Source organism: Typha angustifolia, chromosome 7 (genome assembly GCF_048772165.1).
Source record: "Typha angustifolia cultivar Huaian chromosome 7, ASM4877216v1, whole genome shotgun sequence".
Lineage (NCBI taxonomy): Eukaryota > Viridiplantae > Streptophyta > Magnoliopsida > Poales > Typhaceae > Typha > Typha angustifolia.
This window is the reverse complement of record NC_133245.1, coordinates 5,367,253-5,394,952: the sequence shown is the minus strand read 5'-3', so window position 1 is coordinate 5,394,952 and position 27,700 is coordinate 5,367,253. Positions and strand designations below refer to the sequence as shown.

The 27,700-nt window shown below is 39.7% G+C and overlaps 5 protein-coding genes across 5 annotated transcripts; 3 read left to right on the top strand and 2 right to left on the bottom strand.

Annotated features, from left to right (window-relative positions):
- The first annotated feature begins 4,673 nt into the window (after positions 1 to 4,673).
- Positions 4,674 to 7,790, top strand: LOC140763155 (E3 ubiquitin-protein ligase WAV3-like). The gene is made up of 2 exons (XM_073101220.1): positions 4,674 to 5,261; positions 5,685 to 7,790. Exons 1-2 carry the CDS (start codon positions 4,878 to 4,880, stop codon positions 7,614 to 7,616), a joined length of 2,316 nt encoding a protein of 771 aa, XP_072957321.1. The 5' UTR covers positions 4,674 to 4,877; the 3' UTR covers positions 7,617 to 7,790.
- Positions 7,791 to 8,268: 478 nt separating this feature from the next.
- On the top strand, positions 8,269 to 11,583 carry LOC140762861 (uncharacterized). Its single transcript, XM_073100833.1, has one exon. It carries the CDS (start codon positions 8,857 to 8,859, stop codon positions 11,365 to 11,367), a length of 2,511 nt encoding a protein of 836 aa, XP_072956934.1. The 5' UTR covers positions 8,269 to 8,856; the 3' UTR covers positions 11,368 to 11,583.
- A 5,800-nt stretch (positions 11,584 to 17,383) lies between these two features.
- LOC140763840 (putative F-box protein At5g55150) lies at positions 17,384 to 18,853 on the top strand. The gene has a single exon (XM_073102205.1). The coding sequence runs from the start codon at positions 17,630 to 17,632 to the stop codon at positions 18,713 to 18,715; it is 1,086 nt and encodes a 361-aa protein (XP_072958306.1). The 5' UTR covers positions 17,384 to 17,629; the 3' UTR covers positions 18,716 to 18,853.
- Positions 18,854 to 21,948: 3,095 nt separating this feature from the next.
- Positions 21,949 to 22,976, bottom strand: LOC140763669 (protein GOS9-like). Its single transcript, XM_073101956.1, has 3 exons — positions 22,812 to 22,976; positions 22,510 to 22,701; positions 21,949 to 22,385 (listed from the first exon to the last, which is right to left on the bottom strand). The coding sequence occupies exons 1-3, from the start codon at positions 22,812 to 22,814 to the stop codon at positions 22,149 to 22,151; spliced, it is 432 nt and encodes a 143-aa protein (XP_072958057.1). The 5' UTR covers positions 22,815 to 22,976; the 3' UTR covers positions 21,949 to 22,148.
- Positions 22,977 to 24,297: 1,321 nt separating this feature from the next.
- LOC140763565 (protein GOS9-like) lies at positions 24,298 to 25,384 on the bottom strand. The gene is made up of 3 exons (XM_073101812.1): positions 25,323 to 25,384; positions 25,023 to 25,214; positions 24,298 to 24,724 (listed from the first exon to the last, which is right to left on the bottom strand). The coding sequence occupies exons 1-3, from the start codon at positions 25,323 to 25,325 to the stop codon at positions 24,482 to 24,484; spliced, it is 438 nt and encodes a 145-aa protein (XP_072957913.1). The 5' UTR covers positions 25,326 to 25,384; the 3' UTR covers positions 24,298 to 24,481.
- Positions 25,385 to 27,700: the final 2,316 nt, after the last annotated feature.

Here is a 27,700-nt window from a genome sequence, read left to right as displayed (position 1 = left end):
CGGATAATAATTTTTTCAATTAAGAAGGACCAAGACGGGCATTTGATTATTTCGAGAGGTGGGACCCGGAGAGCAAGCAATCACGAGCTCGGCTCCATAACGTTATAACTCTTATCAGGCGGTGGGGCTCACCCACCTATTCTCGTTTAGGAACCAAATTGGTCCAAAAATAGTCCATCTCATCCAGTTGTAGCTCATCACTTTTTTTAACGTTGGAATCCAAAAGCCATTAGATTTAGTTAGGCTTAATTTTTAATCCACGGGTTATCTGGATCCATTGGAACTCTAATCTCTTTTGTTCGAAGAAAGAATCTATTGTTTAATCACTACACGTACCTCCTCTGTTGAGAATTACGAGACTCGAACAGTATAAAGGAAGGAAAAAGAGAAAAGAGTAAGCTCGAATAACTTTTTTTTTTCTTTAAAATTATATATTATATTATATATTAATTTAATTAAATTAAAAAGTATTCATAATAATTTCATAAAAATTCCTTCATATTATATCACATAAAAAATAATTATTTTTAAAATAAATATCTCATTCGGTAATAATAAAGATGAAAACAATTCTAAAATCGGCACTATTCTTAAAACATAAATAATGGTCTTTTAACAAGGTAACAAGTTTTATTATTATTTATAATCAGATAATTCTCATTTGATATTAAAATCTAGTTTTTTTTTATTTCAAGAGTGTTAAAAGTAACTTTGCATCGTAGTTATGTTAACCAATCTATATGATATCAAGCTATTCTTTTTGAAGTGTTTAAAGTGAAATAATACATAAAAGTTAACTAATAAATATTCGTATGATAAGATACGAAGCGATAATAAATATAAAATATAGAGTGTTTTTTCTAATAAATTTCTATTCTTATAATCTCTTATCAGCTCTCATCTTCTCATACATACTTATTGCTGGGTACGTACGTGCATTTATTTTGTTCACAATTAATGCAAGGATAGAGGAGAGAATAACTGCTCGGATATCTGAATGGAATCAGATAAAAATGTGGAAAGTGTGCAGGATAAGGAAGTCGATAGAGTTTTTTAATCCGAATTTGGAACAAATTGGCATATATATATATGAGGATAGCGTTGGATAGTTATATCGGGCACGACGAGCCATGCATGCATGGCTCTGGGTATGGGAGGACGGTGGATTGCATTGAAAGCGAGGGAGATTGAGGTAGAGGTAACCGGCTTTGAGGTGCAAATGGGAAGGAGCAATTTGTCGGTGCTGACATCTGCCGGTTGCTTAGCTTGCTCTCCAACACAAAGTTATATAAATAATCTCGGTTCACTTCGGAAATAATATATATATATATTTATTTCAAATAATAATTTGTTATTTTAAAATAACAGATAAACACTATAATAACTCTATACTAGAATATAAATATTATTCATCAAAATTATATCCAGCACTACACACTAAATCAATTTTTAATTTACGTACTTTTAATATCTATCACATCAATCGACTTTATATCGTATCAAAAAATATTCATTATAATTTTATAAAAATAAAATATATTTTTAAAATATAATTATTACACTCTTATTTTAAATATAATATAATAATAATTATTTTTATAATAAGAATAATTAAAAATATATATATTTTAGAATTTATCTTATTTTTAAAGTAAACCAGGCATAAAGTTATTATTTTGGCTAGAGAATAGAAGATATTAAGATCTACTCCAAATCGTCTTGATTCATACTAATCCCATGGACGGAAAAATACAAGCGTCAATAATAGCGGCAAGCTGTAATTGAATCGGATTTGGTTGGATATGTATATGAACTCTACTTTTTATTTACCAAACATATATTAATTATTTTATTACATATTAAGCATAAAGTGAACAGAATGACTTCATATTATAATGTGGTAGAATTGGACAACATTCTAACTGATCAGCTTCTCACTCAACTCAAATGTTTGATGTTATCCTATTGTATGCGCTTATGTCTATAACGTTGTTGTAGTTGAGCATTTATTCTCGATAATTTTTGGTGTTATCTATCCCCCTATCTCTCTCCTCTATCTCTCTTTAAAAATTAACAATACCATCAGTCTACAGAAGACTGTCTAAAGAAAAAGAACGATAAACAGCAGAAAAAGTTAACGTTACCTCTGGATTGAGAAATTTGATTGATTTGATCCAAGATTGTCCTCATTGTCGTCTTACAACACTAAAAAAAAACCCAAATAAACTAGAAATAAACTACATCTCACCTACGTAGTTTGACTATAAAAAAAAAAACGATGGGAAAATGGAATAAAAATAGAGAAATAAATTATGTCAGCGATCGCAGCGCTAGTTCCGATGCAAGTGAGCAGTAGGGGGGTGTGTGTGGTGTGTGTATATATTGAGCGTGGTAGATGAGATCTGACAGCGCCTTTATTGTTGACGTGCGAGGGGTTGGGTGTTAATTGTTATCGTAAATAAATAATAATAATAATAATAAAAATAAAAAGGCATCCGTCGACAGAGATAGGGGATCTGGTACAAGCCCAAGGTGGTAGATCTCGGAATTGTTGATCAAACTAAGCCCCATATATATATATATATATAGCAGAAAACTTTATTTATTTACTTTAGTTTAGCTCGAAATATATTAATATCAAAAAGGTCGCTTTTGGTATACACTATTTGGGAAAAGAGGAAAGAAGATTTAAGTGCTGAATTTATTGGCGCCTTATCCTATGTATTTAATGGTAAAGTTATGTGCATTTTTATGGTTAGAAAAATAAATATTAAAGTATTATTTAAAATTATTATAATATAAGTCTTAATTATAATTTTACACTTTATTTCTTACATCATTTTATTTTATTCTATACTTATAAATATACTTTGCATAAGGTATAATAAATGAGAACATTTTAATTAAATTTAGAGGATATTATATATCCTCCTTATTTATTTCACCATTTATAGTTTCATTATATTTTTTATCATATTTAAATCTATATGTTAAATTTAAATTAATATTATTTTTAATATGTCTAATTTTAATTTAAATATAATGGTAAAAAAATGAAGTAACAATAAACAAAATTATAAAGAGATAAAATAGATTTAAATCTGACCCCCATGGGTAAAAATATACCTCCCTCTGATTTATATGTCAAAATCAAGGACAATTAAGTCCATTTTATTATTCATTTATATCTTATCTTTACTTTTTGTCATATCAAAATTATTTATTACACTATTCTCCTATATTATAAGTAACACATTAAGATACATTGCTCTACATGAGAAGTACAATTATAGGAGTAAGGAATCTAGAAGAGCTATTCTCTATTTTCTCATATCAAAACAAGCTAGGCCAATAGGTTGAGATAAACCTATATAGAGATTTATTATATTACAATCATGGCAAAACTAGATATACAAAAGAAATAAAACTTACTAGTTTTAGCACTATAATACCTATTTAAGATATTATAGTGCTATCTTTTAATTAGAAAATAAAGAATTATTTAGATGAGAAGAAGTTTTGGGAAGGAAATGAGTCAAATAAATAAATAAATAAATAAAAATAAATAAATAGGGAGGAGTAGTATGGTCAAATAATCGTCGAAGTCGCTCCTTTCCCGCTCCCAGAATAATACTAATAATCATCGGGCGGAGAGATCTTTTCGCGTCTTAAAAACCAAACAAGGGGAAAAGTAGGTGATGAGACGTTTGTGTGAAAGAGAGTGGAAAAAGATAAAGTGATAGGGGAGGGGGGAGATAGGGATAGAGTTAAGAGTTTGAGTGAAGGAGGAAGATGCCAAATCTTTTTATAAAGAGATAGGGAGGAGTAGGTGGGACTCCCAGACTCCGGACCTCCTCTTCTTTCTTCACCAATTTGAAACTTTCCTTTCTTTCTTTTCCCCTTCTTTGAAGGTAGTAAAACTGGCTTGTAATAACTAGTCAGTCTGATGTTGACCTTGAGATTCGTGACACAATAAGTAAATGGTTATATATATATATATATATATATGCCGTTGAGATCGAATCTCGAAGTCCGGCTACTCGCATTAATTGACTGGCATGGGTAAGAACGTAGAAACAGTGACATAATAGTTATTATATTTTGCTAATAATTGGGTATATGCTAGGAAATTACCAAAGGATCTCTATAATATAGGCTTTTTTATAGCTCAAAATTTCCAAGAAAAAAGACTTTGTATATTATATACCATGGTAAAAAAATTAAGTGACCATTACGGCCGTTGACGAGAATGATATAATTTTACTTAAAATTAATCAGAGGTGTTAGAGAACTCTTATAAAGAAAATTTGATCTGTATATGTTTTTAACTTTGCCGATAGACCCAAAAAGAGACTCGAAACTGTGACAACGTGAGTTCTCACGTACCGTGGGCCCCACGGTCTCAAGCGGAAGGGATGAGCACCGACGATGACATCATGGCTTTGCACGGGGGTTAAACAACTGAAGCATAAGTGCAAACAAGTAAATTTGGACGATGGCAATATGGCAGCAGTATATCTTTACTGTATCTCAGACAGCACTCCGTTCGTTCCCATGTGCAGCAACCTTTTGCGAAAAGGCCATCTTGCCCTTTTGTCTTGTGCTGCGGTTGACGGGAAGCAACAAAAGCGTTCACCCCTCCCCTCCCCCCCTATCTCTTGCCCCATGAGAAAAGAAAAGAAAAGAAAAGAAAAATATTTAGGACGAGAGAATTAAAACCCTCTCTCTTCCCGTCTATAGATAGATAGAGGCGTCGAGAGCGAGAAAGAGAAGAGAGCCTAAAGAAACACCCGGAGATTAAAAAGAAAAAGGACTCCAAGAGAGAAGAAGGAAGGAAGGAAGGAGAAGGAAAAGTGGAGTTTGAGTAAGAGAGAGAGATGGGAACGGGTTGGAGGAGAGCTTTCTGCACGTCGATCCGCCGAGATCCGCGCTCGGTGGTTGATGGGGAGAAGCCGCAGCGAAGCCCGAGCCCGAGCCCGAGCCCCAGTCCGAGGAGTTGCGCGAAATTGAGCTTCTTCTCTGGGAGTAACCCGGCGACGCCGAGGCAGACTTCTACGGCACCTGGCCTGCGGTGTCGGACGAAGTCGGCGGCGCCGGAGGCTCCGGCGGCAGCGCCAGCGCCTACCTCCCGTACGCCGCCGCCGGTGTCGTCGACTACCCCTAAGAAACTTCCCGCGCTGTTCCAGGCTTTGTCGACCCCGTCTTCGCCCAGATCCCCTTCTAGATTCGCACTACTGAAGGCTTCCCTTCTACTTTCTCGGGTAAGTCTTGGTCTTCCATCGGTCAATTGTGTTTCCAAGTCCTCCTTCGTTGATCCGTTCACGAGTTCTCTGAGAAATCTCAGGAGTTATTCCTTTCTTTTGTTTCCTTTATTGCTTTTTGGGTGTTCGTCAGAAGATTAGTTTCCTTTCCATGGTGGTTTGGTGGGAAAGTAGTATTAGGAGAGCTCGTGCGGGATTTGATTGGTGGAATGATTAAAAGAAAAAAAAAAAGGGGGATTTCAGTATCCATTTCTAGTCTCGTCAAAAAAGAGTAAAAATTACGACCTCTGGCCTTTCCGCTCTGCAATTATCCGCCTTTCTTTTCACCTTCTTCGCTCGTCCCAATAACCTAATTATGATTCTCTCTTCTTATTATTAGTATGGAATCCGAATTAAATTTGCTTGGCGTGGTCGTGAATGCAGAACAAATGCGGTATATGCGCGCAGAGCGTAAAGAATGGGCACGGAAGCAGCGCTGTGTTTACTGCCGAGTGCTCGCATACCTTCCACTTTCCCTGCATCGCCGTCCATGTGCGGACTCAGACCCACGGCCGCACTCTCACCTGCCCTGTCTGCTCCGCCGCGTGGCATCACGCCCCTTTGCTCGCCTCTCTCCACCTCCACCAACCCCCCTCCGACGAAACCCCAAGAAAGCAAGAAGAGAAAGTTATGGTGCTGGGCGAGCGCACGGACAACCGGAAGCCACGGAACGGCGGCGGTGGAGGCGGAGGCGGAGGTGGAGGCGGAAGCAGCAGGGATGAAGCCAAGGCAGAGAAGCGGAATTTTCCTAATTGCAAGGCTTACGACGACGATGAGCCGCTGGTGGTGTCCAAGACGAGCCAGGGCGTGCCGTTTAATCCCATACCGGAAGCGGACGAGGACGACTCCGAGAATCACGACGGCGCATACGACAAGATGGATATCTTCGCCAATCCCAAGTGTGTCACCACCAATTCCAGGACCACAGGCAGCGGCGTGGCGGTGAGCGTCATGCCCGAGGCAGCGCTGGTGTCGTCTGGTCGGCGGCACGGGAACTACGTTGTCGCGATCAAGGTGAAGGCTCCTCCTGTGCGGGCTCGCCGCGCGCCGATCGATCTGGTGACGGTGCTGGACGTGAGCCAGGGGGTGACGGGGGAGAAACTCCAGATGCTGCGGCGGGCGATGCGGCTTGTGATTGCGTCGCTGGGCCCGGACGATCGGCTCTCTATGGTGGCGTTCTCCGGCGCTGCCAAGCGCCTCCTCCCCCTAAGAAGAATGTCGAGGCCGGGACAGCGCGCTGCTCGCCAGATAATCGAGAGGATGGTGCTGGTGTCTCCTGGGCCGGGGCAGCGCACCTGCGTCGGTGATGCTCTCAGGAAGGCGACCAAGATCCTCGAGGACCGCCGCCACCGGAACCCCGTGGCTACCATCATGCTCCTGTCCGATAGCCAGCAACAGCAGCAGAACCAGAATCAGCAAGAAGACAATGCGATGAACAAGATGGACCCCCAGCCCCGTTACGCCACCAGCAATCTCCATCACCCTTCCTCCGCGACCACGCGCTTCGCCCACCTAGAAATACCCATCGGAGAGGACGCGCATCCCAAGGCGGTCCCCGTGGAGGACGCCTTCGCCAAGTGCATCGGCGGCCTCGTCAGCGTCGTAATGCAGGACGTCCATCTCCAATTGGCCTTCCCATTCGGGGAGATCTCCGCCGTCTACTCCTGCAGCGGCGGGCAACGGGCGGTGGTCGTAGGCGGAGGCGGTGGAAGGGGAATCACTTCCGTTCGGCTGGGGGACCTCTACTCCGAGGAGGAAAGAGAGCTTCTTGTGGAGCTGAGGGCGCCGTTACTCCATACTCCCCACCACGCCCATTCCATGTCCGTGCGATGTAGCTATAGAGATCCTGCTTCCCATGAAACCATGAGCGGCGACGAACATCCCTTGCTCTTGCCTCCTCTCCACAGCCAGAGCTCTTCGCTCCGCCTCCGGAACCTCTTCGTCACCACCCGCGCCGTGGCCGAGTCGCGCCGGCTCGTGGAGCTCAACGACTACGCCACGGCCCTCCACTTGCTCTCGTCCGCCCGGTCACTCCTGCTGCCGTCCGCCGGTGGTTCCCCGTCGGATCAGGACCTCATTTGCACAGTCGAAGCGGTGCTTGCGGACATCCAACGGCGGCGAAACCACCACCACCACCACCAGCCGTCCCTCTCCCCGTCACTAAGGAGGAGGGATGTCGTCGGAGGTGGAGGAGGTGAGGCGTTGACGCCTACCTCCGCTTGGCGCGCGGCGGAGCAGCTGGCCAAGGTGGCCATAATGAGGAAATCGATGAACCGAGTCAGCGATCTTCACGGCTTCGAGAACGCCCGGTTCTAGTCCGAGTCAGGACTCGATTCCCTGGGAAACGGACAGGATGATCAAATCGTCCTCCTATATAAATAAATGTTCTTCATTTTGTTTCTTCTCCTTTTTCTTTTTCTTTTTTCTTTTTCTTCTCTTACCTTTATTATCATTTTTGTTACATTCAATCAACAAACAACATTAGTAGAAGCATGGAATGTTTGTGTATGACCAATAACACTAAGTGCATGTTAATCCAATTCTAGATTCTGCAAGGTAATGCTGGGTTTTAATTTTAGATGCTTGATTCTTGGTGAACTCCTAAGCCATCTTTTTCACTGCTATATACTTTTACCAGTGGATTCTATTGCTATCGATATGCTACGCAATCTTCAAAGTTCACAAACTAGGGGATTCCTCTATCTGTATCCCGAGTTGCCACGAAGTCATGTACAGCAGTTTTAAAGTAAAAATTTCAATAAAAAACGAACTGCTCTGGCACTGACATGTTAACCAAATCTTAAAGATCGTGCTGCTGATATAGAGCTTTCTAAAGTAGATTGAGCTATATGATATGCTGCTATCCAAATAATTCCAATTGTTTGGGCTCGTGCGAGAGGGCCATATGCCTGTCGGCAGTGATGCCGAGTGCTTATGAGGGTGGGGCGGACAGCATTCCCGACAAAATTCTGGTCGACATCAAGATAGACACTGAGCCATGCCCGAGCAAGAAGCGAGAGAGGAAAAAGACTAGATGAGAGGTGAAAAGAGGATTGCTGGAACGAGAAAGAGGGGGTGGGCGAAAGGAGAAGCAGATGAAGACGAACACTGGAGTTAAATCTTGATCACCGAGGTCGATGGGTCCAAAACCCACGCTGTAGTCCTCCTAACTGTGGTTCCTCGTCTTGTGAATTACCACTGAGCATCTATAATATTCAGCCTACCAAGCCAACCATAGTAGGCCTTTTTCTTTTCTTCTTTGTTTTCTTTTTCTCGAGTTACCTCATCGTTCAGATGATCTCACTCAACGAAAGAATGACCATTAATTGTTTCTTACCTTCTCCTATTTTTTCCTATCTTTTCTTACTTATTTATCTCATTCAATTTATCTTCCTTTTGATTTCATGGATCGGATTGGGCCGGTTGGGTTTAGTCGAATCCATCGAATGGAATGCCTCTTCTACTTTTCCCTGAGTGGATGAATCCAATAAGGTTTCATACTACACCGTCGAGTCCAAATGCACCCACCCAAGTCTTATTAGACGCGTAATCCGCGATGCTCACTAAAAGCATCCTCGATCGTCCTGCGCACTCCTGCTTCCTCCTGCGCTTCCTTACCACCACCAGCACCACTAACCCATTCCAGCTGACCCATCTCCTGCCGCCCCAGTTGGAAGAGGAGAAGGAAGATGAGGGAGGAGGAGATAGCATCAGCAACCGTTCCTACTGGTCGAGTCGGATCCACGCCCTCTGCTCCGACGACGACCCCGACGAAGCCCTTCGCCTCCTCGACCGCCTCCGCCTCCGCGGCTACTCCCCTAACCCCGTCGACATTGCCGCCGTCGTCCGCGCTCTCTGTTCCGCCGGTCGCTCAGACGAGGCCCACACACGCGTCCTCCTCCTCCTACTCCTGTCCTCCTCCGTCTACGACGAGCACAACTTTAACGCTCTCCTCTCCCTCCTCCTCGATGCCCGTACTCCCCTCCTTACCCTCCGCCTCCTCCGTCGCCTACCCTGTTGTTCCTCCTTCGTTCCCTCCGTCTCCAACTACAACCGTCTCATCCACCTCCTCTGCTCCCTGCCCCACCCACCACTCGCCGTCCTCCATGCCCACCGCCTCCTCCTCCTCGACATGCCCAGCAAGGGCCGCCATCCCAATGCCGCCTCCTACACCGCCCTCCTCGCTGGTTACGCTCGCCTCGGAGAATCGCGGGCCGCACGCCAGCTACTCGACGAAATGTCTCAAAACAACGTCGCCCCCAATTCCCTCACCCGCAGCGTCTTGATCAAGGCCGTCCTCAGAAATCGCGATGTTGAAGAGTGTAAGCGGTTGATGCGCCAGTTCTGGCCGGCGATGGAGCTTGAACACGACGAAGACCCATTTGTCAAAAGTGCGGCCTTTGCCAATCTCATTGACTGCTTGTGCCATGAAGGGATGTTCCACGAGGTCTTCCGGATCGCTGAGGAGATGCCGCAGGGGAAGAGCGTCGATGAGGAGTTTGCATACGGGCAGATGATGGATTCACTCTGCCGCGCTGGGCGGCATCACGGGGCTTCGAGGATAGTATATATAATGAGGAAGAGGAGCTTTGTACCTAGCTTAGTCTCGTACAATTGCATAATCCATGGCCTGAGCAAGGGAAGGGGTTGCATGAGGGCTTATCAGCTGTTAAAGGAAGGGCTCAAGTTTGGCTATTCTCTTCCTGAGCCTACCTACAAGGTGCTTGTTGAGGGACTCTGCCGTGAGAGGGATCTTAACAAGGCCAAGGATGTCCTAGAACTCATGTTGTCGCAAAAGGACAACAATGATGAAGTTGAAGACAGGACTAGGATATACAACATATTTCTAAGCGCGCTGCGTGTCGTAGACAATCCGAGTGAGCAGCTGAACGTCCTCGTCTCAATGCTTCAGAAACAATGTCGGCCAGATGTAATCACTCTGAACACTGTCATCCATGGTTTCTGCAAGATTGGCCGAGTTGCAGAAGCGAAAAAGATCATGAACGACATGCTGAAGGGGACATTCTGTGCTCCTGATGTAGTGACCTTTACTACTATTATTTGCGGATTGTTGGACGTTGGAGAAACAGAGGAAGCTATCGAGATATTGCGTGGTACCATGCTGAAACATCATTGTCTCCCAAATGTTGTCACTTTTAATGCAGTTCTGAAAGGACTATTTAAGCTCCAGAAGTTTGACAAAGCTATGGAGATCTTCGAAGACATGAATGTTGCTGCAGACAGTGCTACACATGCAGTCGTGATAGAAGGATTATGTGAGGCAGGCCGGATGGAGGAGGCAAAGAGATTTTGGGATGAAGTTGTTTGGCCTTCGAAGATGCATGATGATTACGTTTATGCAGCCATCTTTGGAGGTCTCTGTCGTCTGGGGAAATTGGATCAGGCTTGTGATTTCCTGTATGAGCTTATAGATTGTGGGGTTTCTCCGGGCATAATTTGCTACAATATACTCATAAACAGCGCCTGCAAGTTGGGCTTGAAGAAACAAGCATACTGGATAGTGCGTGAGATGAGAAAAAATGGACTAAATCCAGATGCTGTTACTTGGAGGATTTTGGAAAATTTGCATGAGAAAGATCGAAGAGAGCATGCTAGCAATGAGCAGAGCTCCGAATCCTCAGTAACTTTAGAGAAGAAAGTAGAGCTTGAGGATGATATTCCTGATGCTGTTACTTGGAGGATTTTGGATAATTTGCACGAGAAAGACCAAAGAGAGCATGTTGGCAATGATCAGAGCTCCGAATCCTCGTTAATTTTAGAGAAGGTAGAGCTTAAGGATGATATTTCTATAAGCACATATGAAGGCAAGGAATATGACACTGAGACTGGAAGTCATGGTGACCTATTAGAAGGTCTTATTGATCCATCAATTTCCAGTTTGCCAATTGATGAGGATGTAAAAGATGTAGGGCATAGAGTTAGAAGCAGGATAAATCTAACTGGAAACTTCAAAGAGAGACACTGGCATAAGGAAGAAAGAGAACCACTATCAAGGATTGCTAGAAGGGTGTTTGGGCTGTACCAGCTTTGCCAGGAACATTGCTGAACTGAAGGTCAAAATATATGTAAATGTACTCCAACGAAAATAACCTTTCTCATCAATAATTAGGGCATGATAGTCTCATAATGTTCCTTATTGTAAGATATGGATGGTAAAAAGGATAAGAACATAACATGGAAATTATTGGAATATTCTATACAACATTCTAAGATGTTTTCATAATATTCCTTATTGTAACACTATTCCTCATGATAGATGGTTCACCAATTTTGATATACCCAGCTTATCAAAGGAATATAAAATTCTCTTCTTCTACCTGACCTTTATTATCTGCATGCTTCAGTTCAGTTACTGAGGAATGCAAGATGTTTGGTTCTATTGTAATGGGGAAAATAATTCACATCATTTTATCCCAAAATTTCATAAACATCATATACATAAAGATGCACCATCTCATCACACATGAGAAGCCTACCCTTCAGGATTTCTACAGATGCAGCATTTATAGAATTAAATAAAAAGTCCATGTAAGTAATAGTCTTGTATAGCTCCTTTTTCTTTTCATTGAAGGTTTAGAGTTTAGAGTGTACTGAAGTTATGAGTCCGCCAAAAAGTAAACAGTTAAAGTTTAGCCACTAAAAAATAAGATTTAAAACTATATCTCTAAGATTTTGTTTGTGTTGAGTTTAAGTAATTAAGTTTATTTTTAATATCTAATCAAGTTTACTCTTGGAAAAAAGTAAGACTAAAAAATGTGACTAACTAATCAAGTTCGAGGCTTAGCCTCAAAACAAATAAAACCTAAAAATTTATGTACATTGATACACACCATCATATCGTCCTCAGAGTTGAATTTGAATATAAAAAATCTGAAAGTCTTGTCAATGTCTTGGAGTAGATAAAGGCATAGGCCTTCCTAAGAATTTTAAAGCTAAATTGACACTTGGCCCTACTTCTTTTCAGCCTCTCCAAGTCAAGGTCCATAGAATACAATTGGAGGAGGAAAACTGAAGATGCTACAAATAAAACTAGAGTTTATACCATCAATTATTTCTTTTCTTAAGAGAAAGCCCGTAGGCAGGTTAATTTATTAATTTTTAAGAGTTCTATCAATACAGTCTGATACACAATGGAGAGGGGGAATAGAGTGACAACTCTTTGACATAAATCCCACACTTAGTCTATGAAAACTACTTCAGTAATTTGAAACAGACATTAAGCCCAAGATACAATACAAAATGAAAATGAAGAATAGCCCCAAAAATTTCTAAGAGCGAAGAGCCTCGAGTTAGCTTGCAGGTTTTGTCATTCTAGCAGTCTAAGACACGACCATGAGAATTCTCAAAAACAGGAAGATCGAAGATCATCCACAAAGAAAAACAAGTTTAAAAAAAATTAGACATACAACACCATAAATCAGCAGCGGGGAAAAATAAAATAACACCGTTATAGACCCTAAAAAAGCATGATATCTACGACTATCAAGCTGCAAATAGAGTCTAGGAAGTAGCTTATTTGGTTCTAACGCCACAAATAGAGCTAGAGTTTTAACCTAAATTCATTACAATTTTCAAAACTTTAAGACAACTTTCTTCTATAGTCTTGAATTAAAAATAAAAAGTGCTTAGTGTCTGGTTCTGAGATAGAGAACATTTGTATGAGCATTTTATTAAAACAATCCTATAAAGCGTGACACAAATTAACAAAATATAACGTACTTTTATAAGCTACAAGCAAACAATCTAACAATGTCAATCAAACAAAGTAAGCAAATTCGATAGGCTAACCATTACATTTGTAATTTCTGAGGGCTAGCTAAATCATTAAAACTTTTAAAAGAGAAAACAAGGGTTATCTTTCTAATATGCAATGTTAATTTTTATGAAACAATATCATTTATTAGTAATATTCCTCCAATATTAATATTGCCTCTATGAGTCTATCATTATGTGTAATATTACGCCAATACATTAAGTCAAACACTCCTAAAATGCTATGAAGATGGCAACCCAACAAACTCAAGCAAACATCTTTTCCTATTTTTTTTCTCAGTGACATAACTACTATATATGTTTATATGCCACAGATTTTCTTTCCATCGATGTAATTCATCCTTCGGAGAACCTAAAGGAGTTAAACTATCAATAATATATATATATATATATTATTTGATAGTATGAAAACGTTTCCAAATTTATGAAATATATTTTGTATAATAATAAATAAATAATTATACCTTTTTTTAGGATAGGAGCTGTTAGCAACTTAGATTAAGACACTTCAGCTAATTGAGGCCGTCGAAGTGTCAAATAGGAGGAGATTACATAGGTCAGGGAGCTCCTCAACATGTCCCCAACAAAATAGAGTGGGAGGTGATTTTACCTTAGCGCCCTATTCACTTTAAGAATAACAAAAGATTTTATTTCAGAATAATACCTCTTATTCTAAAATAATAGCTAAATATCATAATAAATATATTTCAGAATATAAACACTATTTATCATAATTACATCTTATACCAAACACTAAACCAATTTCTAATTTACCCTTTATTTGACTACAACATCTTATAAAAATCTTATTATAATTTATTACTCATTTTTTATCTCTTGCAAAATTTTATCATAATTTATTACTCATCTCTTCTATCTCTCAAACATATTATCATAGTTTATCACTTGTTTCTACTCTCCCTCATCTCTTATCATTTTCTTATTTTATACTAAATAAATAAATTTCAACTTAAACAACATAAATATCAATAATTTAATATTTCATAAAAATAAGAACATTTATTATTATTATAAAATATATTGTAATTGTATATACTTAAATATAAATATTATAAAATTCTTAATAATATAGTATTTAATTGATATAATATTTTTTTATAAATTATCTTATTATTATAGTAATTTTTATATGAACTAATAACATCAAAAATATAATATTCATAAACCAATATTTTATCAAAATAAATATTTACTCATAAATAAAATAATATATTTACTATTTAAACTATGTATTAAAACTTAATTAACTCTTTCTTTCTTTAAATAATAAAATAAGAAATTTGAGAAATAGTTAATATAATATTATTAATATCTCATGTTTTAAGCTAAAATAAAAACTATATTTTCCATCTAGAATAAAATTTTATTATTTTTTACTATAAATAATATTTATCAAAATATTTGTACGGCATGAAAAATATATGTATACCTAGCACCCTTGCATTACATACTTAGTTAGCTAGCACACCTACCTTAGTATGATAGCATTGCAACTCTATTAGTATTGCATACTTATTTTAGCATTGCATATTTAGTTGTTAATAATTGCATACTTAGTATCATTACATTGCATACCAGCATACTCAGTTGTTTTTCATTTATCCCATCAATCTATTTTATATCAAATCGAACGATATTTTAATAATATTTTCTTCTTACTTTCATTTTATATCACATCAAAAATAATTATTATACCCTTATTTTAGAATATAAGTAAACATAAGAATAATTATTCCTACAATAAAATTTATATTTTAATAATAACAAATTAACTTTTACTATTCATGCTCCTTCCTATTCTGGATGTGAACAAGACCTTAGTTTGAAACCCAATCAGTTACCTCATTACCTTCCTTGTAAATATGGCCAACTTGACCCTATCAAAGCTCCTCGGCATATTAAAATATTCCAAAACTATCCCTTGGATTTAGACTAGGACCTTATAAAACATTCCAAAACTATCTCCTTAACTCTCAATGGCCTTTCATGTTTTTTTACAAAGAATTTGGACTAGGATCTTAGAGTCTAGATCCTGTCTGCAGCAATGGTCATTAGCACAGATCCACCTGGAGTCGGTTTTAAGCAATGGCCACCATTTCGCTCTCATTCGACTGCAATACGACACCTGCTCCCCCCTCATAACCGTCCTCCGACCAAGCACCATTTATGTTGTGCTTACCCTAACCCCCCTGGGGCCAGCCACCACCAGTTGATTTGAAGAGAAGTCCATTGTGGGGGCCTTTTGTCGACCAGCCTACCATATTCTTTCGCAAGCTCGAGTGCCCGACACGCCAATAGCTGTGGCTGAGCAGCCACCATACCAAATGTAACCTTATTGTGCTGCTTCCATATGCCCCCACAATGTAGAAGCAATCACTACCTTAGCCTATAGGTCCAGCTGCCTCTCCCAATGCCAATTCACATCTAGCCAATTCCAACTGACCTTCTCAGCTAGGCTTATGGAGTGTTGGATCTCCTCATCCACCTTCTTCCATACATCTCTATGATTGGCTATTTTACTAAACATCCCACAAAGATTTCAATAATCTTTCACACTTAAGTTAATGTTACTAAAATAGGCCTGCATCAGGATGCGGTTCCAAACCACCTTCGTGTAGAATAAACGCACCCTAGAAGCCACCAGATCCAATAGTTAAAACTTGTGGCATCTCCGAAAGTAAGAGGCCACTTCAAAGGCTAAATCTATTCCTCCCTCCAAGAGCAGCTTCTCACTCTGCTAGTGCCTCCCATTCACTAGCTCTGCAACTAATAATTGGCTATCAAGAAGAGAGGAGTGCATTATCTTTGACTGTTTGCTCCATAGGATAAATGAGACCCACGGTCTAGTCGCCACCTACATCATCCAACCGTTACCCACCCATTTATGACATCCCAACTTCATACAGTTGGGTATACAGCATAGAGTCCCTAGACCCACGACAAATAGATAATTACACTTGATATATAATATATTTTTCTATAATATATATTAATATTTATTAGTTTACAGTAAGATATTATACTTATTATTGACAAGGACATATTATTATTTTGGATAGTATAAAGTGATAATTTGTATATTGTATGGGGTATAACTTTATCATCCTGGATAGAATTTTGTTCATAAATTATTATGATGTCTATCTACTTCATGGTTTGACCGAACTCAATGTTAAAATATTGAGATTAAATCAGGTGAACCACGTGATGATCATTTTTATAGGATGAGTGGATACTTGATAACTATGAATATTAATAAAGTCTTACCCAAAATTTGCATTTAGTATTCTTCACCTTTTGTCTTGTAATTGCGTTACAATCTACCATTTTAATCTTTACAAAACACACCCAATATTTTATCATATAATTGTAAACACACTTTGTCATTAGGATAAGTTAACTAGAGACATAACCAAAGACAATGGTTAATTTATAAAACCTAAAAATTAATGCACGTGCTTTATCCGGCAAACCAATTTGAAAAACTAAACTATGATTTTCAAACATTTGAACTAAGGCATAATTTTTTAAAATTTGGAATGAGATATAACAAACAAGGAAGGAGAAAGAATGGTTGATAGTGCTCTCTAGGAGATCAAAACTTGTACTAGTTTATAAGATAACTCCGTTCTTAAGTACAACTAAAATTTAGGCATCTTTTTCTTTTGATACTTTACGTTTGAGAGTTCGTACAGGATGATACCGTTGGTATGCAATAACATTAGACTATACTAAATTATATGTAAGCAATGAGATAGGTACACTTGCTCGGTTTGACCGTATGCTTAGCACGACGCATTAAAAATATCACCCCTTTGCAGCTTTCCAGGTTGTCAGAACTTATTCGTGGGTTTCTGAACGCCGCCAACTGTCTGAGTCGGCCAATAGTTTCTGAATCTTTCTGTCTGACCCCTTCGTACTGTAATTGTATTTGTGTTACTTTTTTATTTATATTTATATTTTTTATAGTTAATATTCAAACTAACTCTTATAGTTTTTTTTTTAATTATATCTTAATTTAAATCATAAGAAGCTACAGTAATACAGATAGATTTTTTACGAGATGGAGTGAATTTAGGTTTAACTGGTGGCGGCGTAAAATATAATTTCCATCGGGTCGTAGTATCGTACAACTCAGACAACACAAGCCGGTCGTATCGAGAAAACATGGGCCGAATCGGCTGAAATATCTCGTCCAGAATCTACTGCGCACACTGTTGGTGGCGTCGAAGCAGCCAAGCGAACGCGTTATATAAGGCGAGAAAGACTGATGCCAAGAAAGTACCCGATCTCCTCGCGTGCTGACCTTTAATTAATTCATTACCTCTCCTCCGCTTTCGTCCAGTAAATTCCTATCCACGACGGCTTGGTCCGACCTTCCCGTGGAGCTCCTCGGCTCCGTGTTGGAGCGGCTCCCTCTTCCCGACCACCTCCGCTTCGTCGCCGTCTGCTCCTCCTGGCGATCCGCTGCCAAGGCCAGCCTCTGCTCGCCCGCCCCGCAATCCCCATGGCTGATGCTCCCTTCCAATTCGTCAACTCCCATGGCCTCCGCCCGCTTCTTCAACCTATCGGAGAAAAACTCCTACTCCATCCCCCAGCCTGACCCGCCCTTCGGTGACCGCCTCTGCGTGGGGTCCTCCCACGGCTGGCTGATCACCGCCGATGACAACTCAGAGCTCTGTCTCCTGAACCCGATCACGGGCGACCAGATCGACCTCCCGCCCGTCACCACCTTTCCCTTCGTCGACGCCGTCCGAGACCACGAAGGCCGCATCACGAGCTACGACCTTCAGTTCTGCGATGAGATCCCTCCCGAGTCATTCGATCCGGATCGGTTGAGGTACTTCCTCTACGAGAAGGCTATCCTCTCATCCAAGCCCGTTCTTAAATCACCTCCCTCTTCTTCTTCTTCTTCCGATTCGCCTTCGTGGGAGGACTACACGGTTATGCTAATCCATAACCCCTTGTACGGCCTGGCCTTCGCCAGAGCCGGAGACAAGAAGTGGACCCTAATCGACACGCCGTCGTCCTACTGGGTCGATGCCATTTTCTCCTCCAATGGGCAATTCTTCACTCTGGAATCCAAGGGAAGAGTCGAGGCGTGGGATCTCGGTCCACCTCTTCCCTCTTCGACAGTCGTCGCCCCTAGTTTGGGCTACCACGATTGCAACAAGTACCTCGTCGAGCTCTCGCCGGGCCACCTGTTGCAGGTCAGGAGGATGAGGCACGCGGCTCATCCCAAGTCCAATTGGGATCCTCGACCCGTCTACGCGGAGTACACGACGACGAGAATCGAGCTCTTCGAGTGGAGGTTCGGGATGGAAGGATGGGTCGGAGTGGAGTGGAAGTGCACGAAGGACTTAGCATTGTTCCTGGGCAAGAACGCCTCCCTCTGCGTCTCGCTGCGGGACTGCCCTGATCTGAGAGGCAACTCTGTCTATTTCACCGACGATTGCTTGTGGTCGTTCGAGAAGTGCCATGAAGTCGCTCCGGATGTAGGGATATTTGACTTGGAGGATGGAAGTTTCAAGTCTTGCTGTTCTTGCGATCTTCTCTGGAAATGGCCGCCTCCAATCTGGATCACGCCCTGTGTAAGTTGAAAATTGTGCTTCTTTTCGCCGGCGAAATGTTCGATGAAGATTGTGTTGTTTTGATTTCGAGTTGTAGATATATGTACGCTTGTACATGTTTATCATCTGATGAAGGTCAATTAATAAAAATTAGACAAGTTTTTATTATACAGATTCCAGGTACATTTGTTTAGCCATCTCCCTCCATTCAAATACCAAATAGCTCGCAGATATATTCTCATCTACCTCCCCCTTCCCCTATAAAGGAAATTGCATCAAATCTGCCGCTAACTTAGTGATTGCCGTGCCTAATCATGACAGCTGATATATTCCCTCTTTGCATGACAGCTTGTATGCTTTATATATATTCCTTGTATGGAATAGGAATGTTACCTTATCTCCTTCAATAAATTGTAAATTGTAAATTATAAATTGTAATATGTAAATATATATAGATGATCAATGGAAAGAACAGAGTGAAATTTTATTCAACCAGTGAGTGCATACTTCCATTTTATGGTATCAGAGCCATTCTTATCGGACGAGAATTCAATAGCATTGAGTATCGACAAATAATTGGTGGTCTCCAATATCTCTCTCTAACAAGACCAGACATTGCCTTTCCAGCCAACAAGTTGGCTCAATTTATGCACTCACCGAGCACCGTTCATTGGATACTGGCCAAGCGTTTCCTATGATATCTCAAAAGCACTATACATCTTGGAATCCTTCTTCGTTGTACTTCACCAATTCTTCTTGCTTACATAGACGTAGATTGGACCAGCTAGGATGATCGGACCTCCACGTCTGCCTACATTGTCTTCCTAGTAGGAAATCTAATTTCATGGCATACTAGAAAATAACACGCAGTTGCTCGTTCCCCGACTAGGGCAGAATACAGATCTCTTGCGGTTTGTAGCAATTGAAATTGTATGGCTTCAATCACTCTTTGTTGAACTTGGTATTCAAATATCTAATCACCCACTACTAATGTGTGATCATATTGGTGCTACACATCTCAGTCTCAATCAGGTTCAACATTCCAGGATGATGCATATAGCAATTGATCTTCATTTTGTTCAGGAATTAGTTAATAAAGGTCATCTTCAAGTCTCGCATGTTAATTTTATTGATCAACTAGCAGATCTACTCACTAAACCTCTATCTAGGCAACGATTTCAGCTTCTACGTTCCAAGATAGGAGTTGCTAGTGGCACCACCATCTTGCGAGCATATAAAGGAAATTGCATATAATCTGTCATTAACGTGGTCATTGCCATGCCTAATCATGACAGCTAGTACATTCCCTCTTTATATGACAGCCGGTATAGTAATTTCAAGCATGATTCTGCTTTATATATATTCCTTGTATGGAATAGGAACGTTACCTTATCTCCTTCTATAAATTATAAATTGTAATATATAAATATAAATAGATGATCAATGGAAAGAATAGAGTGAAATCTCATTCAACTAGTGAGTGCATACTTCCACTTTATCCTGTCCTCCCTTCCTAGATTTGTCATTTATGAGGTAGGGTTAAACTGGGTTAGCGGGGCGGGTTGAGTTGGACAGGATTGGATTGGATTTAACCTATATAGAATCAGATAGGGTCAAAATAATCTGACACGTTTATAATCAATTATTATCATCCCTAGGACCGGTCTCAGGAAACGGTGGATTCAACTAGTGCACCTAGGGTGAAGCAATCCAGTGGATGCAACTACTCTCCGATCCTATGGATGAACAACTAGGGCGGCGCAATCCAGTGGATGCAACTAGTGCAAGAGCAAGGAATAAAGCCACAATGTAGCACAAAATGACATGCAACGCCCTGATTTGAGAAGCATATGGAGTACACCAGTCCATTATGCAATATACATTTATTTATGCTTTCCTTCATGTTGATATTGCTGTCCATTATTTACAATGCATAGAGCACAAGCCCATTTTAGACACCGGTTGCCTTATTTAGTTGATAGGATAGGGATTTCTGTTCAGGCTCGGCTTGCCTCAGACCTATGAACGAGTTTATTTTCTTTAGTCGAGCAAGTGGCCCTTCATCGCCGTAGGGATCGATGGAGAGCACCCATAGTAAGGGTGTTCAAGCTGTAAATTATTATTTGGAGAACAGAGATAGAAGAAGATAACACAAAGCCTAAGTTGAGCTCGGTGGTGGTACTGTGAGTTTGATGTTGGAGATCATGGTGGAGGAAGAAGTCAAGGGGAGGGATTGGGAAGGGAAACGAGGGAGGAGGAAGAAAAAGGTTGAAGTAGTTTTGATGGATAGAGTGGGTAGAGTCGTGGATTTTGGAAAAAAGAAATCCAATCATTTCGAACATAGAAATAGAGGAATATAGGAGAGAGAGATGACAATGGAGTAGAAAAACAGAGGAGAGAGATGACAATGGAGTAGAGAGACAGAGGAGAGAGATAACAGAAGTCTGATCATGCCATCTTGCATTAATTGTTTGTATTATTTTAATTGCTAAAAAAATTTAATCTTGTTGTCTTGCATTAACTGTTGGGGGAGGAGTGTTGACTCTAATTTTTCTCCATCTGTGGTAAACTAGACTCATGTAAACTTAAAAGGGCTTAAGGTTTTCGATTGGATAACTATTTCTAGCTTCTCAAACATTGCAATTAGGGGGTGAAAACGGGTCGGATTAACTCCGATTGGACCCGCTATCTGATCCGATTCAGATCGGATTCGGATAGAAAATTTCTATCATACTGATAGAGTTTTTAAAAAAAATTCAGATACGGATTCGGATACGGGTCGAATATATTTTTCTAATTCGGATTGTGATATTGGATATCCGTTTACCCGCATATTATTTTAAATGATTTATAGTTTTTAGTTTACTTATTTAAATAGTAAATATTAATATTATTACTAATAATACATTATATATTATTTATAGAGATTACTTTTTCTAATTTTATATATTTGACATATAAAAAATTTATTTGTTGTAAAACTCTTAATATTTTTGTATTAATTATATTTAAATAAAATATTATAATTCTTTTAAATTCAACCAATATCTATTTAAGATCCGTTTAGTTATGATTTAAATTTTGCTATCCGTCCAATATCCATATCCGAATCTATATTCGGATTAAAAAATATGGATCTTAATATGGGTTGAGCACTATCCGATCCGTATCCGATCCGTTTTCACCCCTAATCGCAATTCATAGTATTATTAATGATTGATAAAGTTAAGCATAAAAAAAGATAAGCATGAGATCTCCTTATTTATTACAATACAGAAACGAAAACACGACTGTTTCTCTTTTCTTTATTTTACACTATTTTATTGAACACAACTATCTTCAACCACACAGTATACACGTATAGGATATCATGCATCTACTATGATAATATCCCATTTATTATAGGAGCCATTCAAGTGGAGACCTCTCCAAATTGAGGAACAAAGCATGATGCTCAAGCTAATTATTTTGGGCCCACGTAAACTCCAACTGCATCAAGAAGTCTACCATATCGCCCGAAGAAGCCTTCGATCTTGCCGTCCTCCAGTGGAATAGAGAAAGTAGTCCCCTCTTGCTCACCGTAGGGTCCGTAAGTGCTTAAATTGGTGGCAAAAGTAAGTGATCGGACTAAATGCATGTCCTGAAAATTACCATAGTAGCCTGATATTGATCTAAGGAACTCCCCTTCCTGGAGAGTTATCTGTGAGAACAAACAAAAGGTATTACAAACACGGTGCCTTGTTATTCAAATAACCGTTTAGAGCTTAGTGAAATTTCGTTAGAGATAAAGCTATCCGGAATGCATTGGAGATCGAGTAAATCACCTCAGTGAGATCTCCACCATTGCCACCGTACTGAGGAGTCCATTGGATCTTCCCGTCCTTCACGTACATAATCTGGATGGCATCAATGGCACCTCCATGGCGTATTCTGATATCCAGCAGCCTTGTGGCAGCCCCCATATCAAACGGATTCCCACCATCTCCTCCCCACTTACCCACCTTCACAACTCCGGCCTGCATCGATATATAACATATGGGTAATAAGCCTTGAGACATCATCGAACCAAGATGGATAACTAGTAGAAAATATCGTTTAAAAGTGTAGTGGCAAATTATATATTCACCATGGCTTGTGAGCTGTAGTGTAATTTGCTGAGAGGTACGAGCTCTTCACGTACGTGATGGGATTAATTATGGATGGTGGTGTATTTATACGAAGCGAGACGAATAGCATCTCGGGCTATTCCTACTCTTGCTTGGATCGTAAGGTCTTGTGCAGGAGGATGAGGGTTATTGTGGAAAACTATGTCCTTTTTCAGTAGTATTGGACGAGTGAGCTTCCTACCTAACTCGCCCTCCATTAACAAGTGGATCATACTTCAATTACGAGCAACTCCTAATGCGGAGGGATGCTGCTCATCTGGTGTCAAAGTGGGTGTCACTCGACCGGTCTACGTGGAGTACACGTTGATGAGAGTGGAGGTTTGGAGTGGAAGGATTAGTTCGAGTGGGGTGGAGGTTGGGGCCTGGGCCTCCCTTTGCTTCTCGCTGCGGGATTGGAAACTAGATCTATCTATTTCACAGATGAGCTCAAACGTGGAACCACGAAATTATTAATTGTATGTGGTTAGAAGGCAAGTAATGATTTACAACACTTTTCCTAGTAGGGAATCCAATGAGCATCCTTGCCTTTGCGCTCTTGCAATGGACATGAGCTTGCGCATGGGGTATCTGACAAGGTGGTGTGGATGGGTGCAAGCTTGTATCTCGTCCCCTCGCTTTGCTTTTCTTATTAACGGCAGCCTTTTGAAGTGGATCATCCTGCCCTAGAGTCTTCGTCGGGGCGACCCACTATCGTCCTACTTATTCATCCTGATCTCCCAAGGATTATCCGGGCAGCTGAACGACAAGGTGGACAAGAGAGAGTTTAAGAGGATTCAAGGTTGGAGATGTTCACCTATCCCATTTACTCTATGTGGACATCCTGTTTATCATAGCCGAGACTGCGACCAACAATGCTCGCGCGATCTTGGATTGCCTAGACCACTATGGTAAGATCACCAACCAGAAGGTAATGTTCAGTAAGTCAGAACTTTATTTTCCTAACAGTTGCTAGGAGGAGATTAGAGTGCAGCTCAGCAAGGTGTTAGGATTAAAGGTGGTTGTTATACCTTTTTCGCTACTTTGGTGTGCTCATCTCAGACAAGAGGGTGAAAGTCAGAGAGGACCAATATATGGTAGAGCACACTAAGAGAAAGCTCACTAGTTGGAAGAAAAGTTTGCTGTCCCAAGCAAGGAGGCTCATGCTTGTCAACTCCATCTTGATGGGGAAAGAGGAGGAAGTCTGCTCTCAACTATAATTATGATATCTTCTAAAATGCAGTGGCAATTATGATATCTTTGAAAGCTTTTAGTGGTATTTATGTAACAATTTTAACTTTTTCTTTGCATAAATAGTTAAAGGGCTCGTGTTGTATCAGAGTTCTCAAGCGAGATCCACGATTTAATTAGAGCATTATTTAGTACTCATTGATGATTAATTATCATTAATATTGATATTCGAGAACAAAACATCCATGCCACAAACTCAATAATAGAACACGCCATTAATTTCTTAAACATCACACTCCATAATTTTATTGATAAGGACAACAACAAACAAGTATGAGGTCTCCTTATTTAGTTATTGCAGACACACCAAAGGATATAATCTATGATGACAATATCCCAATTTATTATAGAAGCCAGACAAGTGGAGACCCTCCTAAGAAGCTACATATGATACTGAAGCTAATTAGTAATTTGGGCCCAAGTAAACTCCAATTGCATCAAGAAGTGCACCAGATCGCCCAAAGAAGCCTACAATCTTACCCTCTTCCAGAGGAACAGAGAAATGAGTACCCTCTTCTACACCATAGGGTCCATAAGTACTGCTAAAATTGGTGCCAAAAGTAAGCGATCGAACCACATTTATGCTCTGTAAATCACCATAGTAGCCTGATATTGATGTAAGAAACTCCCCTTCTTGCAGAGCTATCTGTTAAAAGAGACAAGCAGTGAAACGAAAGCAATATTAGAAACAAAAGGGATTAAAAGTAAGGTGCTTAATTATTGTAAAAACGATTTAGATCTCATTGACAATTTATTACAGATGAAGATATCTGGGTTCCATAAGAACTTTCGCTGAATAAGACGAAGTGAAGGAATAGCACTGCATTTCATGTTACGTTGTAGGAAAATAAAGCATTATTTCGTCCAAAGCTCAAGAAACAACATATACAGACGAACTGATGAGTAGAGCTAGCAAATATGACAGTTGATAGATATGCACGTACCTCAGTGAGCTCTCCTCCATTGCCACCATACTGAGGAGTCCATTTAGTGCTCCCGTCGCTCTCGTACAAGATCTGGATGGCATCAATAGCAGCTCCATGGCGTACTCTGATAGCCACCACCCTTGTGGCAGCTCCCATATCAAACAGATAACCACCATCTCCTCCCCACTTTCCCACCTTCACGATTCCAGCCTGCATGAATAATCAAGCATTGAGATATATATATATGATCATGAAAACAAGATGGATAAGTACTGGGAAGGTATCGATTTAAGTAGCTAGATGGCATATTTTATTCACCATATCTTCTGAAGCGTAGTTTGTTAAGACACTTGCTCTCTAATTACGTGATTGAACGAATGGTGCATGGTGGTGTATTTATATGAACCGAGAGGAATAGCAGATCGGATAGTCCCACTTGGTGAGAAGTTTATGAGCACGAGGGTTATTATGGAAAACTATGTCCTTTTGAACGTAGTGTTGGACGAGTGGGTTATTCCAGTGAGGTCTGGCCCTAAACAAACGGCTATGTTTAGCATACGAGTTAACTATAATACATGGTTTCTGAAAAGTAAAGCTAATGCATGGTTTCGTTCATCAACAGGGGACGTTTGGTGAAGATTATCCAACGAGCATCCCACGTTATCCATTCCGCCCTCTGTTAACATGCGGATAATACTTATCTATAAAAAAAGTGGATATTACTTTAGATTACCAACAACTCCCAACTTGTGACAATCGACATGTGACAGTATCCATTATCGACATAATTCACACTGTTATGTGGCCCATTTTCTCAAACCAAACGCCTGTTTGAGCTTCTTCTTTCTTTCTTTTTCAGTAGAAGCATATCTTAAAAATTAGTTTTAAACTTAAGGAAACTTTATTGGCGTCCGAATTGGACAAGTGGAATTTGGATAGCATGCACAAGGCAACGAAGAAATGTTCAGAATCAGGAATGGTTTTGAGAATTCTTTTGATGGCTTATTCTAGCGCGGATTAAGAATGTTCCTAATATCTATTTAAGGAGCTAAAAGTCAGAAGTTGAATAAGATCTATTCCTATTGGAAGAAAGATGCTTAGTCTAATAAGGAGGACAAAGATATTGTGAATTAATCACATGCCTTTGGATGCCTTGGAAGCCTTTTAGAAAACCATTTGAGATATCTTTCCACATAAATCATATGAGCTTTACTCAGGAAGAGGGGAGATTACTTTTAGCCGAGATCTACTTCTTCACTAGATCTACAGTGTGATGATCTTGGAGGTTTCACAACTGTTCATCTACGTCAACGTCTTAAGAGAGTATTAAGATGCAAGCTTTTTTACTATACGAGTTTGAGCGGAGTTAAACAATCTAGTGCAAGGAGAGTAGTTTATCACTAAGTCCAGTGATCGAAAATAAGTTCAATCATTAGCTGTAGGTGTCGAACGGTCGGACAGACTATAAGTGTATATTGTATCTATATTTGTTGGTATATTAGTTTTAATCCTTTTATTAGAGGATTCGGAGTTTTTTTTTTATTTTTACTTTTGATTTATAGGAGTTCTCTACCTAAAATAATCTTGTGGGTGTTTGCGTAATTTATTTGATTATTCTATCAGCTGATTAATAGCTCTTCCACTGAATTTAATTATGTTGACTTAAGAAGTCCTCTTATCGTAATTCCATCTGTCCCTAAATTTTTTCACTCTCAATTATTGGTATTTGACCAAATCAGTCCTAATTCTATCTCTCTCTCTCTACATTATCTACCTGCAATATATCTTTTTAATTTATCCAGTTGCAAATGATACTTTTTAAGCGTTGACATTATTCTCAGGATAAAATTCTAACTCATGATTGTGATAATGATTCACATCTAATGTAACACGCCAACTGCGTCAATGTGTTCTTTTCGAGTCAACGAGGTGGTGATGTGTTTTTAACAAAAGAGATCCATTTAGAAATTAAATTAGAGGGGCATTGGCTTGGTCTAGTATTTTAATTTCTAAGGAGACCTAGTTTGATCAAAACTCTATCAATCATAATACCACTAACTGTTTATATGAGAGAACAACTAGAGTCTATTTATATAAAGAAATTGATTCTAGTTAGTAGGAAGAAAATAATATTTACAGAGCAAGGAATTCTCTTTAGTTATGATATTTAAAAAGATTTGAATGATGATTGTGTAAAAGCCCATATATTTAGTACTTATTGATATTTAGTGATCATTAAAACTACGCAATAGCCATCGAAGGCAAAATAAATACTATTAAATATTCGACACTTTGATTGCGAAGAAGGCTCACTTAATCTCTTTCAATAATTCTTCCTATATAATTAAATATGAGCACCCAAAGATCTGCCACCCAGTCAGTCTTCAGGGGCATAGGATATCATCTTTGATGACAACATCCCCAATTGTAAAGAAACTAGACATGTTGAGACCCACAGAAGAAACTATGTATGATGCTGAAGCTAATTTATTTGGGTCCAAAGTAAACTCTATTGTAATATAATTTCTTTTAACGGTCAGTTAGCATATCAAAATGTTAAATTAACTATAAACGCAAAATAAACTTGATACTCTCAAGAAAATAAGAGATTTTTTATGCAGACTTCATGAGTTCACAGAATAATCATGCTTCTGAAGAAAGCCAGGAGATGATAAGATTATGAGATATCATGTTCA